This window comes from Rhinatrema bivittatum, chromosome 17, assembly GCF_901001135.1.
Source record: "Rhinatrema bivittatum chromosome 17, aRhiBiv1.1, whole genome shotgun sequence".
Classification (NCBI taxonomy): Eukaryota; Metazoa; Chordata; class Amphibia; order Gymnophiona; family Rhinatrematidae; genus Rhinatrema; species Rhinatrema bivittatum.
In genome coordinates, this window is record NC_042631.1 from 31,798,819 (window position 1) to 31,813,042 (window position 14,224).

The 14,224-nt window shown below is 44.1% G+C and overlaps 1 protein-coding gene across 4 annotated transcripts in view; it reads right to left on the reverse strand.

The window, feature by feature from the left end:
* LOC115079057 (protein phosphatase 1 regulatory subunit 12A-like) overlaps window positions 1–14,224 on the reverse strand; it is a 120,863-nt gene that overhangs the window by 40,443 nt on the left and 66,196 nt on the right. For all 4 annotated transcript variants that reach the window (XM_029582061.1, XM_029582063.1, XM_029582060.1 and 1 more), the window contains exons 10-11: window positions 3,371–3,565; window positions 2,524–2,621 (exon numbers count right to left, since the gene is read on the reverse strand). In XM_029582061.1, the coding sequence (XP_029437921.1) occupies window positions 2,524–2,621; window positions 3,371–3,565 (293 nt within the window). The remainder of the gene's footprint in view (window positions 1–2,523; window positions 2,622–3,370; window positions 3,566–14,224) is intronic.

Consider the following 14,224-nt stretch of genomic DNA (forward strand, 5'->3'; position numbering starts at 1 on the left):
GAAACTAGTACTCTCCCACTCCCCATACACACAATCCAGTCAGTCAGCTGAAACCAGTACTCTCCCACTCCCCATACACACAATCCAGTCAGCTGAAACCAGTACCCTCCCACTCCCCATACACACAATCCAGTCAGCTGAAACCTGTACTCTCCCACTCCCCATACACACAATCCAGTCAGTCAGCTGAAACCTGTACTCTCCCACTCCCCATACACACAATCCAGTCAGTCAGCTGAAACCAGTACTCTCCCACTCCCCATACACACAATCCAGTCAGCTGAAACCTGTATCCTCCCACTCCCCATACACACAATCCAGTCAGCTGAAACCAGTACCCTCCCACTCCCCATACACACAATCCAGTCAGCTGAAACCAGTACCCTCCCACTCCCCATACACACAATCCAGTCAGCTGAAACCTGTACTCTCCCACTCCCCATACACACAATCCAGTCAGCTGAAACCAGTACCCTCCCACTTCCCATACACACAATCCAGTCAGTCAGCTGAAACCAGTACCCTCCCACTCCCAATACACACAATCCAGTCAGCTGAAACCTGTACTCTCCCACTCCCCATACACACAATCCAGTCAGTCAGCTGAAACCAGTACCCTCCCACTCCCCATACACACAATCCAGTCAGTCAGCTGAAACCAGTACCCTCCCACTCCCCATACACACAATCCAGTCAGCTGAAACCTCTACCCTCCCACTCCCCATACACACAATCCAGTCAGTCAGCTGAAACCAGTACCCTCCCACTCCCCATACACACAATCCAGTCAGTCAGCTGAAACCAGTACCCTCCCACTCCCTATACACACAATCCAGTCAGTCAGCTGAAACCAGTACCCTCTCCCTCCCCATACACACAATCCAGTCAGCTGAAACCTGTACCCTCCCACTCCCCATACACACAATCCAGTCAGTCAGCTGAAACCTGTACCCTCCCACTCCCCATACACACAATCCAGTCAGTCAGCTGAAACCTGTACCCTCCCACTCCCCATACACACAATCCAGTCAGCTGAAACCAGTACCCTCCCACTCTCCATACACACAATCCAGTCAGTCAGCTGAAACCAGTACTCTCCCACTCCCCATACACACAATCCAGTCAGTCAGCTGAAACCAGTACCCTCTCCCTCCCTATACACCCACAATCCAGTCAGTCAGCTGAAACCAGTACCCTCCCACTCCCCATACACACAATCCAGTCAGTCAGCTGAAACCAGTACCCTCTCCCTCCCTATACACACACAATCCAGTCAGTCAGCTGAAACCAGTCCCCTCTCCCTCCCTATACATCACACAATCCAGTCAGTCAGCTGAAACCAGTACCCTCCCACTCCCCATACACACAATCCAGTCAGTCAGCTGAAACCAGTACCCTCTCCCTCCCTATACACACACAATCCAGTCAGTCAGCTGAAACCAGTACCCTCTCCCTCCCTATACACACACAATCCAGTCAGTCAGCTGAAACCAGTACCCTCCCACTCCCCATACACACAATCCAGTCAGTCAGCTGAAACCAGTACCCTCTCCCTCCCTATACACACACAATCCAGTCAGTTAGTTGAAACAAGTGTCCCCCCACTCCCCATGCACACACAATCCAGTCAGCGCCACGATTATCTACACAATTGCTCTCTCATTCTGCCTCTTACATTTCGGTCTCTCTCTATACTTGGCTGTGCTATGAAACCACCACACTCCAGCAAGAACAATCAGGTTCTAGCACATTGTGCTGGCTCACTGGTTGTTTCAATGGGGAAGAGCTAAGGCTGCAATGGAGCCAAAGTAAGGAGACAGAGAGATTCCTGAATTCATTGCGATTACTAAAAAAACCAACTCACTGCAGGGGAAGAATGATAGATATGATACAATTTGGGGGAATTTTGAACACATTGGGGAACACTTAACGGACCTTTTTGATGGTCTATTCTATTGTCCAAAATATAGTTAGGTCGACATTCAAAAGTCATTTAGATGGATAATTGAAAAGTTATCCATCTAAATGGCTAAACCTGTAAATTTAAAGAGTTTGGCAGGATAAGCTGGGGCTGTTCTGGTGAGGAGCAGAGTTAGCCGCATAAGTTAACCAGCTAATTTAGGTGAGGAGTGTGCACGGTGTTCCACGGAGTGGGCACTGGTAGCTGCAACCAGGGGAGGCATTCTTGTGAGCGTGATTTGGGCAGGATCAGACACTAATGCATACAGCTTGCATTTTCAAAGTCTCCACTCATTATTTTCCATAAAAAGATAAAAAAAATCTATCCACAGGTGCAAAAAGTCCATATGTAGTTTGTGTGGCAAGTTTTGAAATGAAGGCACGTAGGCATTTTCCCTTCAAAACTTGGTGCAGAGTCCGTGAGTAAAACATACCCATGGACCTCGACCCACAGTAGCCTGACCACTGCCCCCTAGATCAGAGGGAGGCAGAGGCAAGGGGAAACATGTCGTATGAGAGGACACTGGAGAAAGGACTGGTCGGTTGCTAGTGGTCAGAGCTTACCGGTTGGTGGTTTCTGGGATGCTGTCTTGGTTATTGAAGAGACGCCGGGTAGGAGTAGGTGGAACTCGCGCTAGTCGAGGCTCCTTGCCATCCTTCTCCTGCACAGAAACAAGAAATTTGGACCCTTTCAGACTGGGGAGAAACAGCCTAGCGAGACCGCCCACTCACGGAGCTGTAAACTATATGGCATATTAAGGGGAAATTGTTTGATCAGTGCTGCCTGCAGAGAGGACAATACACATCCACAGATTTATTTCTTTGTGAAACAACCAATAATAATACTACTTATTTTATAGCACTACTGGATATTCACGGTACTGTACAATAAGTATTCATAGTCCCTGCTCCAATGAGCTTACAATCTAAGTGGGTACCTGAGGCAATGGAAGATAAAGTGACTTGCCCAAGGTCACAAACAGTGTCAGAGGGAGCAGTGGGATTTGAGCCCTGACTTTCCTGGCTCTCAGCCCATAGGCCCACTAGGCCACTCTTTTAGATCTGCCTGAAAATTAGGCATTATCTGACTAAGCCAGTAACAGAAATCATGAGAAAATGGTAAAGAATTACAACTAAATATACCTAAAAAAAATGCTACTGAGAAACTATGAGCTTGGATAACAGAAGAACTTAATCACTGTTCAGATTCAGAAAGGAATCCAGCCCTTGTCTGGAGAGAGTTAGGAAAACTCAAGTTGGGTTCCACCAATGAAGCAGCTATGAGACGATATGTAAAGTCCCCCTCAACTTAGAAAATGTGAGCATGTCACAGCAGCACCGGGCCTGAAGTGTCAGAGTGGAAGGGATAAATGGTTTCAAGCGGCAGGTGTGTGAACTTCGAGCCACTTACCTGAGCCTCTGCGAGTTCAGTGCTGGTCAGCCTTGGGCTGGATGCTGATTTGGGAAGTCCGGCCTCTTTCCCCTTTGACTCTTCTGCTGAAGTAACGGCTGTACTGAGGGCTCCATAGCTGCCTGTCTTGCGCAAAGACGTGCGCCAAGCTGAGGGGGCAGTCCCTGGCTTTTCTTCGTCCTTGGATGTGGGAACCTGCAGTTCACGTAACAAAAGGTTAAACTGGATTCCATTAGGGAACCACACATACAATTCACACAAAGTCGTTACTGTACTGGTGGGCCTAATGAAAGCTACCTGGATCCTAATTTGATTTCCCTTCGAGCTGTATGCCCTACGGCCCCAGTGCCATTGCAGCACCAGACTAAGGTCAATGCATCCATAGAGAGAAGGCGTGAGAAAGCAGAGATGGCCAGGAGAGAAGAGGGAAAAGGAACATCTGAGTTTTATTGCAAGTTCATTTTATTGAAGCTTATTAAGTTGCTGTGATATGTGCACTCACTCCCTTCCTGGCATATTTTGAGAAGAAGGCCGAGGTAGACATATCTGGGTCTGGTGTTCAAACTGAGGTTACGAGATGAGTTTGGGGCTTTGGGATGTTCTACGAAGCAGAGAGCTCTAATATATTCATGCTGCTTCCAGGGCCAGTGCATCCCAAATAGGCGACCTAGGTGGTTGCCTAGGGCACCAGTCATTAGGGGGCTGGCAAAGAGCAGCCATATGGGGCCGTGAGCGGAGCCTATCCTGCCCGGTCTTTCCCTGGTGCCAAGGAGGAAGTAGACGATCCAGACTTCAAGTACAACGAGACCAACAAAAGTTAATTCCCAGCACCCTATTCCACCGAAGGCCTCGGTGGTGTGGACAATGAAGGCTCAGTGACCTTAGGTTCATTGTGACCTATCGGCGCCAAAGGTTGAGATTTCTTCGCCCTAAACAGTTTCTCCATTTTATCCAGGAGAGCGCGCCAGCCCTTGGGGGTCATCTGGTCGGAAAAACGACATCCCCAATTGTCATGCAACGCCCCCAGGCAGAGATTACACACATTGTGCGGATCCGTGAGGGACATAGTCCAAGGGCACTGGGGGCACCGAGAAAAACCCGGTGACATCATAGAGAAACAACCCAGTGAGCAGTCGATGACTGGCGGGCCCTGAAGGAAAAACAGCTAGGAACCAAGAACACACAATGAAGAACACTTACCGCGCCACCTCACTAACTAAGCCGGGGGAAGAAGAGGGACCTGGCACTGGAAAACCATCAGAGAAGTGACCGGGAAAAGCTTTCCACAAAAAAATTGAGCACGAGCTACACCACCACTGAAAAGAAGAGACTGAAGAGGGACCCTGCGTGGACGCGTAGATAGTGGCATGTTGGGCATGCTCAATGTGCCAGTCAAAAGGTTTCTAGAAATTTTGACATAGGTTTTCCGTGCCGGGCTCCATTCAACTACCGCCCTGCTTGTCCTAGGAGAAAAATAGATACTGGAGGTCTGAGGAAAGAGAACAGGATGGATCGAGCTTTATCCCCTCAACTCTAGCCAAGTAATTGAAAAGGGACAGAATCAAAAGAAAAAAGACCAGGAAATGGATGTGCCACCTGAATGGTAACAGGAAGATGAGAAGTTACAAGGTATTTTATCATAAGGTAACAAACATACAACCCAGAAGGGACAGCAGTGAAACAAGAAAGGAGAGTATAAGATAGACAGAGATGGTTAGGATGGGAGAACAATGATTTGAGTGTCTTCTACAAAACAGTGATAGAACAGCCAAAGAAGGATAAGTTATGTGCACGAAGGTTATGCATGTAGATAGAGAAGAGGAGGAGTTCTAGGGAACATTAATACAGGGCGAGGGGAAGAGGCAGAATTCATTGCCAAGTACTCAATGACTATGTTCCTGTCTCCATGTTCCGAACAAACTAAGAGTGAAACCAGAAAACCCTAGTAGAGACGAAAAAGTGTCAAGGAGAATGAAGTCATCAACAGTATCAAAAACAGCACAAACAGCATGACTATGTCAAGGTGATCAAGCAAATGAAGGAAGGCATTTTCAGTTGAGTGTGAAGATAGGAAGGTAACTGAGAAAACAATTAATAAGAACCATAGAGACTAATGAATTTGAAGGAAGCAGGAAAGATACCAAATGATGAGACTGAAAGGAAGTAGTTCTAGCACTGGAGCAGAAGTGGTGCAGGGCCAGCAGGGGAAGTAGTAGGTTTAGAAATTTGAAAAATCTGAGCGAGACTGGAAAAAGGGAAACAGGAGAATACAGCAGATACTGAAGGAAAGGGGTAGGAATCAAGAGTGGGGGGTTGTATTAGAGTGAATCAAAGATAGAAATGTAGAATATGATGTCAGATAAAGACCAAAACATCCATCTGCCAGATTTACCTCCTGTTACAATGCCATAGACTAGAGGTTTCCAAAGCTGTCCTAAGAGACCCCCCCAGTCAATCAAGTTTTTCAGGATATCCACAGTGAATACACATGAAACAAATTTGCTTGTCCAGAATATAGGATGATGTGGCATATACATTTTTTTAAAATAAAATACGATAAACTATAATAACATACAGAAATTAAAATACATCAAAAACTATAGTTCAATATAGATAAAGGATTAAAATCAGAACTAAAATGAGAACATTTGTTGTGCAAAGAACTCTAAACACAAAAGTCATTTAGAAGATGGGGGAAGGTGGGATACAAACACACACACACTGATGAGATAAGCTTACTTTTCTTTCTTCTGAAAGCAGGCTAGAGAGAGAAATAAAACAAAGAGAAAATAAACAAGGGGAAAAAGGGGGAAATGATAGATGCATACAAGAAAGGATAGGGATCTACTTATTTCTGAAAGGAAAAACTGCAAACATTCAACACAAGTTAAAGTTATACGACTGCCATGTTAGTCCACTTGAACGCACACATTTCTTTTCTTTTTTTTTTATTTAGACATTTTATATGCTGTTGTTCCAAATGACGATCACAAGAGTTTACAAAAGTAAAGTCTAGGACAGCAGGTTTGTTCTACAGAAGTTCTATTTCCACAATTTTCATTTAATAGTCAGTGAGTTGTCTTAAGATACTTAAAATCTCTCGTTACTTATTGCTCATTCTTCAGTTATTATATTTGTCCTTTTCTGCATTCTGATATTTTTAAAATTAGGTTGCAAGCATTTTTGAATAGCCAGGTTTTCACCTCACGTTTAAATCTCTTTCTTTCTGGTATGAAATGTAACGTCTCAAGCAGAGAATGCCACAGCTTTGGGCCCGTTATGGAAAACATGCAATCTCTTATTTGCGTCAGATGTGTACTCTGTATTGTAGGCATAGTCAACAGTCCTTTATTTTGAGCTCTTAGTGTTCGCTGGGGTGCGTATGGTTATAGTGTCACGCCTTTCAGACCGGGTTTACTGGAGTGGATGATTTTAAATATTAGTGTTAATACTTTATAATAGATTTTGGATTATACTAGCAGCCAGTGCAGTGTTATCAGCGAGGGTGTGATGTGATCAAATTTCCTTGCTCCTAATAAAAGTCATGCTGAGGCATTTTGTAATAACTGTAATAGTTTTAATATCCCTGTAGGAAGATAGAGTAATAGGGAGTTATGGTAGTCTATGTTTGAAAAAATTAGTGTTTGTAAAACAGTACGGAAGTCCTCGAAGGTTTGTAAAGGTTTCAACCAATGTAATATGTGCAGCGTGGTGTAGCCTGCATTAATTAATTTAAGTGTTTTTTGATAGTAAGGATTCCATCTATCTGTATACCTAGGTCCCGTGCTTGATCTGTGGGGGGTAATGTGAATATAATCCAGGTCTAGAGGTGGAGGTTTAACTATAGAAGAATTTCTGCTTAGCCAAATGATTTCAGTCTTTTTAGTATTCAATATTAGATTAAGTTGAGATAGGTTTTGCTATATTGCTTTCATTTACGTTGAGTGTGTCGATGCCGTTTTTTTCAAATGATTTGGCGAATGGGATGAAAACTATGTCAGTAGTGTATAGGAAGAAGGTAATTCCTAAATCTGTCAGTAATTTACACAGAGGGAGCATATAATTTAACAGTGTGGCTAATAGTGCTGAACCTTGAGAGACACCTGTACCAATCTGAAAGGTATCAGATATGTGGTTGCTCAGTTTGACTTGGAATGTCCTATTAGCTAGAAAGGAAGAGAACCATTTGATAACACTCCCACCAATTCCAATTTTGCTCAGCTGATGGCATATAACCGGGTATGGTCCACCGTGTCGAAGGCAGCTGTTAAATCAATTAGTACAAGAAAATAAGATTCATCTTCATCAAACCCACATAGATCAGAGTCCATTAAAGAGATGAGTAAAGCCTCAGTTGAGCGATTTTTCTTAAATCTAAATTGGTTAAAGTACAGAATATCACTGTCTTCCAAATAGTTTACCAGTTGAGATAACTCTGCTTTTTCAAAAACGTTTGCGAGAAAAGGTATATTGGATATTGGATGATAGTTGTCCCAATCATCAATTCTACCAGTTTTATTTTTTAGGATTGATTTTATCACAGCTTGTTTTGCCCCATCTGGAACCAATCCTACTGTGAGTGAATGATTGATTATGGTTGTGATGATCAGAGTGAATATGCTGTGTATTTGTTCAAAGAACTGGCTGGAATTGGGTCACATGGGTGAATAGCAGGTTTCATTTTTTGTAATGATTTGAATAATTTCAAGCTTAGTTACTCTGTCAAATTCAGTCCATTTTGCCAGACCATGCGTTTCTTTAGGTTCTTTTGTTGGTGAACAGGTGGGGAATTGCATTTTCAACCTACTGATTTTATCTTAAAAGGAAGTGGCATATTCATTGCAAACGTTCTTAGATAAGTAGGTTTCTCGAGATGGAGGATGATGGATTTCAAAGGCAAGCATCAACTCGCACAGACACAAGATCCAACTCCTCAGAGTAGACCAATGTGACATTCCTGTGGGGGGAAGACTTTTCAGGAATAGTTCACTGCATCAATTCCCTTATGACCAGGATTCTTAAAAGGGAAGTTCAAAACAATCCAGGAACCTAAGACTACTGAATTTAACATGAGCAGACACTTTGGAACAGACCAAAAAAAAAGGACTCAAGAGACCTGGGTTTCTTAGCACAATATGAACCATAAATCTGCACAGTATGTCCCTTCTGATCACCTCAACACATCAACCACCACCTCAATTTCCCTTCAAACTATCACTAGAATGCATTTTATGATTCACTTCTATTTTCTGGCAAATGTCATTTTTGCTCATTCTGTTCTGACTTAAGGGAGTGTCAGCTCATCAAGAACGGTATAAAGTTAGTCCTGAGTATGTGGATTTTCAGAAGGCATTTGACAAAGTCCCTCATGAAAGACTCCTCAGGAAATTGAGAGGTCAAGGGTCAGAGGCAGTGTCATATTGTGGATTTGTAACTGAATGAAAGACAGGAAGTAGAGGGTAGGACTAAATGGTCAGTTTTCCGAATGGAGAAAAGTCATTAGTGGAGTGCCCCAGGGGTCAGTATTGGGACTTGTGTTATTTAGCGTATTCATAAATGATCTGGAGAAAGGAACAACGAGGGAGGTGACTCAAAATTGTTTTGAATTGTTAAAATGGCAACTGACTGTGAAGAACTGCAGAAGGATCTTGTGAGACTAGGAGACAGTTTCTAAATTGCAGATGCAATTTAATGTGGACAAGTGCAAAATAATGAACGCAGAGAAAAATAATCCCCACTACAAGTACACGATGCTGAGTTCTGTGTTAGGAGTCACCACCCAGAAAACACACGTCGGAGTCCTTGGGGACAGTACCTTGACATCTTTGGTTCAGTGTGCAACAGTGGTCAAAAAGGCTAATAGAATGTTAGGAATTATTTGGAAATGAATAGAGAATAAAACTCATAATGCATTCGTATAGATCTATGGTGCGACCGCACCAAGTATTGTGTGCAGTTCTGGTCTCCCCATCTCAAAAAAGACATAGCAGACATAGGAAAAGTACAAATAAGGGTGATGAAAATGATAGAGGGGATGAAAAAGCTCCTTTATGGAGAAAGGCTAACTAGATTAGTGTCCTTTAGCTTGGAAAAATGACAACTGAGAGGGAATATGATTGAAATTTATAAAATCATGAGTGGGGTGGAATGGGTAAATAAGGAATGGTTATTTACCTTTTCAAACAGTAGGATTTCATGAAACTAGTAACCAGCAGATTTAAAACAAATAATAGGAAATATTTTTTTACTTAGTGTACTAAGCCACACCTTCGACAACCTTGGAGTACACTACAAAATCTATGTGCACGATATTCAATTCTTTTTCCCACTCAAGGAAACATGGGCCCTGACTGAATCTTTCCTCAACAACTGCCTTACAACGATCCAAAAATGGCTACACTGTAATACATTAGTGCTCAACACATCCAAAACAGAAATCATCATTCTATCACGCCATCCAGTCATCAGTATTCCCAACCATATCACTTTTGATACCCATCCCATCATCCCCATCGCCCACAGTGTATGGAATTTAGGAGTCACTATTGACCCCTCCCTCTCCATGCGTAACTATACAAGAAATATCACCAACTCCTCCTTCTACAGACTGCACTTACTATACAATCTCTAACCTTTCCTCGAATACTCTGATTTCAGGTCGGTCCTCCAATTCCTACTATTCTCAGGGATAGAATACTGCAACTATCACCTGACAGGCCTATCCCTATACGCCACCCGTCCACTACAGATTATCCAAAACACGGCAGCAAGACTCCTTACCAGCACACGCATACAAGAGCACATCTCTCCTATTCTACAATCTCTACACTGGCTCCCTATCTCTTTCCAAATACAATATAAGCTGGCAATGATCATTCACTCCTCGATTCACAACTTAAACTACCCATGGCTCTCCTCAACAATAAAAATCCACATCCCCACCAGAAAGCTAAGATCATCTAACCAGATGCTACTAGATGCTCCACCTGCAAAACACACACACCTAGTGAGTGAAACCAGAGAACGCACTTTCTTCTCTGTTGGACCATTCCTATGGAACAGCCTACCAAAGACAATACGATGTCTCAGAGAAAGAACACTCTTCAAAAAAGCCCTAAAAAGAGCATTCCCAAACCAAGATGACAACGGACTACCCTTAACCTGTTTCCCGACAGGGGATGCTACGTAACCTTCTACTCCCCTCTCCAATGACTCCTTGTCATATCTGATCTCAACTCCTTGAGATCCACATTGTACCCCGCTCTGAACGTAGAAAGGGCGGGTAATAAGTGCCTTTAAATAAATAAATCAAATAAATAAATCAAACTATGCAATCTGTTGCTGGAGGGCATGGTCAGGGCCATCAAACATAGTAATGCTCAAGAGGACTGGACAAGTTCCTGTCCATAAACAGTTATTAGCCAGGTAGACTTGGGCAAGCGCTTTGCCCTAGGGATGTGATACAAGAAATAAATCCATTATTGGGATATAATGGGTACTTGTGACCTGGACTGGCCACTGCTGGAGACTGAATGCTGGATTCAATGAATCTTGGTCTGTCCCAGCATGGCATTTAGGTTCTTATGACATCAACTAATTTTTTTTTTTTTTTTTTTTTTTAACAATTATTTCCATCATGCAAAATAAGTTAATGCATGTGATATAAAACAAAGTTAACTAACATTGTGACATAAAAACTGTTTTCTTATATATTCTGAAAGGAGGTGCACATCAGACTGTACATACACAGACCTGAAAGATGTGTCCACACTTATCACTCCATGCTGTAGAAATAAAATTAATGGAAAAATTAATTAAGGATATTTTCAAACAGAGATGCCTCTTCTTTAGGCTCATACTCTATTATTCTAAGATAAGAGGATGAATATAAGGGACATTTGGATGAGCCAGACCCAAAGGAATAAATATAAGGCCCATTTAAATGTTATATCAATATTACTGGAGAAATTACCTGATAATTTTGTTTTCCTTAGTGTAGACAGATGGATTCAGGATCAATGGGTTATGCTCCCCTGCCAGCAGATGGAGATGGAGTCAGATTTCAAAGCTGATGTCACCCTATATATACTCCTGCAGTGACCTCAGCCCTCCAGTATTCTCTTCAAAAGCCACTGTGGACTTATTAGTGAAAAAAACGATTAAAAATATGATTAAAAATGGATAACCAAAACTATACTCAACCAAACGCTAAACCCCAGTAAAAATATAGGTGCCCTCATCTAAGGACTGGATGAACACTTACCCGTGATCTCTTGGATTCGAGGCCCACTCTCCGGGAGGACCCATGGTGCCGTTTTTGAGCAACCGAGGGCGGGATGCTGAGTCCCATCTGTCTACACTAAGGAAAACAAAATTATCAGGTAAGTAATTTCTCCATTTCCTAGTGTGAAGTCAGATGGACTCAGGACCAATGGTATGTACAAAAACTACTCCCGATTGAGGCGGGAGGTTGCCCGCAATCTGGTTAACACAGCCCTTGCAAAGGCTGTGTCCTCTTGGGCCTGAATGTCCAGGAGATAGAACCTGGAGAAGGTGTGCAAGGAGGATCACATTGCTGCTTGGCAGATATCGACGGGAGACAGCAATCTAACCTCCGCCCATGAGACCACATGAGCCCTAGTGGAATGAGCTTTAAGCTGAGAAGGTAATGGCTTTCCTGCCTCCACATAGGCTTCTGTGACCACCTCCGTAACCGTAAAGCTGGCTCCACTGTGAAGGACAAAGAAGCGGTCCGTCTTTTGGACCAGTTCTGAAACTTCCAGATACCGCACCAAAAGTCTACTGACCTTCAAATGATGAATAATCCTCCTTGTCCTTATGTAAGGATGATAACAAAATGGACCGATTAAAATGAAACTCCAAGGCTACCTTGGGCAAGAAGGATGGAATGGTACGAAGCAGTAACGTTCCTGGAGTCATCTTGAGGAATGGTTCCTGGCACGACAATGCCTGCAGTTCAGAGATGCAACATGCTGAGCATATAGCCACCAGGAACACAGTTTTCAAGGTTATTAAATGCAAGGAAAGACTGCGTAGCGGCCGAAAGGAAGGACCTGCCAAAAAATCAAGTACTAAATTAAGATTCCACAAGGGAACCAGCAAGTTAGGGAGGTTGAAGGTGCTTTACTCCCTTCAGAAAACAGGCCATGTCCAAATAAGCCGACAGGAAGGTTCCATTCCCCTCACCCCTGAAACAGGAGAAAGCTACTACCTGTACCTTCAAAGAGTTAAGGGCTAAACCTTTATGCAAGCTGTCCTGCAAAATTTCCAGAATAAGTGGGATTTTGACTGCCAGGGGTGGGGACCGCGTTCCTCGCACCAGGCCTCAAATACTCTCCAGACCCACACATACGCTAGAGATGTAGAGAACTTCCAAGCACGGAGTAAGGTGGCAATTACTGCTACAGAATAATCTTGTTTCATCAGGCGAGCCCTCTCAAGGGCCAGACAGTAAGACAGAATCGAGTCGGATCCTCGTGAAGGACCAGTCCCTGCTATAGCAGGTCCCTGTGCGGTGGGAGGCACAGGAGGTCTCCACCAGGAGTCTCCACATGTCCGCATACCATGGATGTCTAGGCCAGTCTGGCGCTATTAGCAGGACTAATCCCATGTGGTGCTCGCCTGTGAATGACCCTGCCCAGCAGGGGCCACTGAGGGAAAGCGTACAGCAACTCTTCTTCTGGCCAGGTCTGAATGAGAGCGTCAATCCCCAGGGACCATGGATCTCTTCTGCGATTGAAGAATCAGGGAACCTTCGCATTGTGAGATCATCCGTAGATGTATTTCACCCATTCCATAAGAAGGTCTATCTCCTGTGACACTTGCTGGTTCTTGGTTCCACCCTAGTGATTGATGTAGGCTACCGTCGTTGCGTTGTCTGACATGTGGGCCGCTTGACCCTGGAGCCTGTGGCTGAATTGTAGACATGCCAATCTGACTGCCTGGGCTTCTAGGTGGTTGATGTTCCAGAGAGCCTCTTCTTCGATCCAACATCTCTGGGCCGACAGTTCCCAGAGACTCGCGTCTGTCATGAGGACCAGCCAGTTCGGTGAGGCCAGGGGCATACCCCTGCTAAGATGAGCTTCCTGAAGTCACGAGCATACACCCATCAATCAAATAGTCTTGAGACTGTGGGTTCCAACATGACAGCAGTGAGCATTGAAGTGGTTGCATATGAACCCTCGCCCATGGCACCACTTCCAGGGTTGCCGCCATCAAACCAAGAACTTGAAGATAGCTCCACACTGTCAGGCATATCGTGCTCATCAACTGATGCTCCTGGTGCATCAAATTCCTTATCCACGTGGTCGGAAGGAAGACCTTGCCCTGCTTGGTGTCAAACTGGACTCTCAGATATTCTAAAGACTGGGAAGGCTTGAGACTACTCTTGTCCAGGTTTACTACCCAACTGAGTTCCTGAAGCAAGGAGGTCACCTGGCGACTTTCTTCCACGGGGTTGTCCCGGATCAACCAGTCGTCCAAGTACGGGTGCACCAGGATTCCCTCTTTTCTCAATGCTGCCACTACGACCACCATAATCTTGGAAAATGTTCTGGGGGCGGTGGCTAGGCCAAAGGACAGTGCCCGGAAGTGATAATGGCGACCCAGTACCACAAAGTGTAGGAAACGATGGTGTTCTTGACGGATTGGAATATGTAGGTAAGCCTTGGACAGGTCCAGGGAGATTAAGAACTCTTCCAATTGTACGGCCATTATCACGGAGCGCAAGGTTTCCATGCAGAAATTATTCACTCATAGATGTTGGTCGATACTCTTGAGATCCAGGATAGGGCGAAAGGACCCTTCCTTCTTGGGTATGATGAAATAGATGGA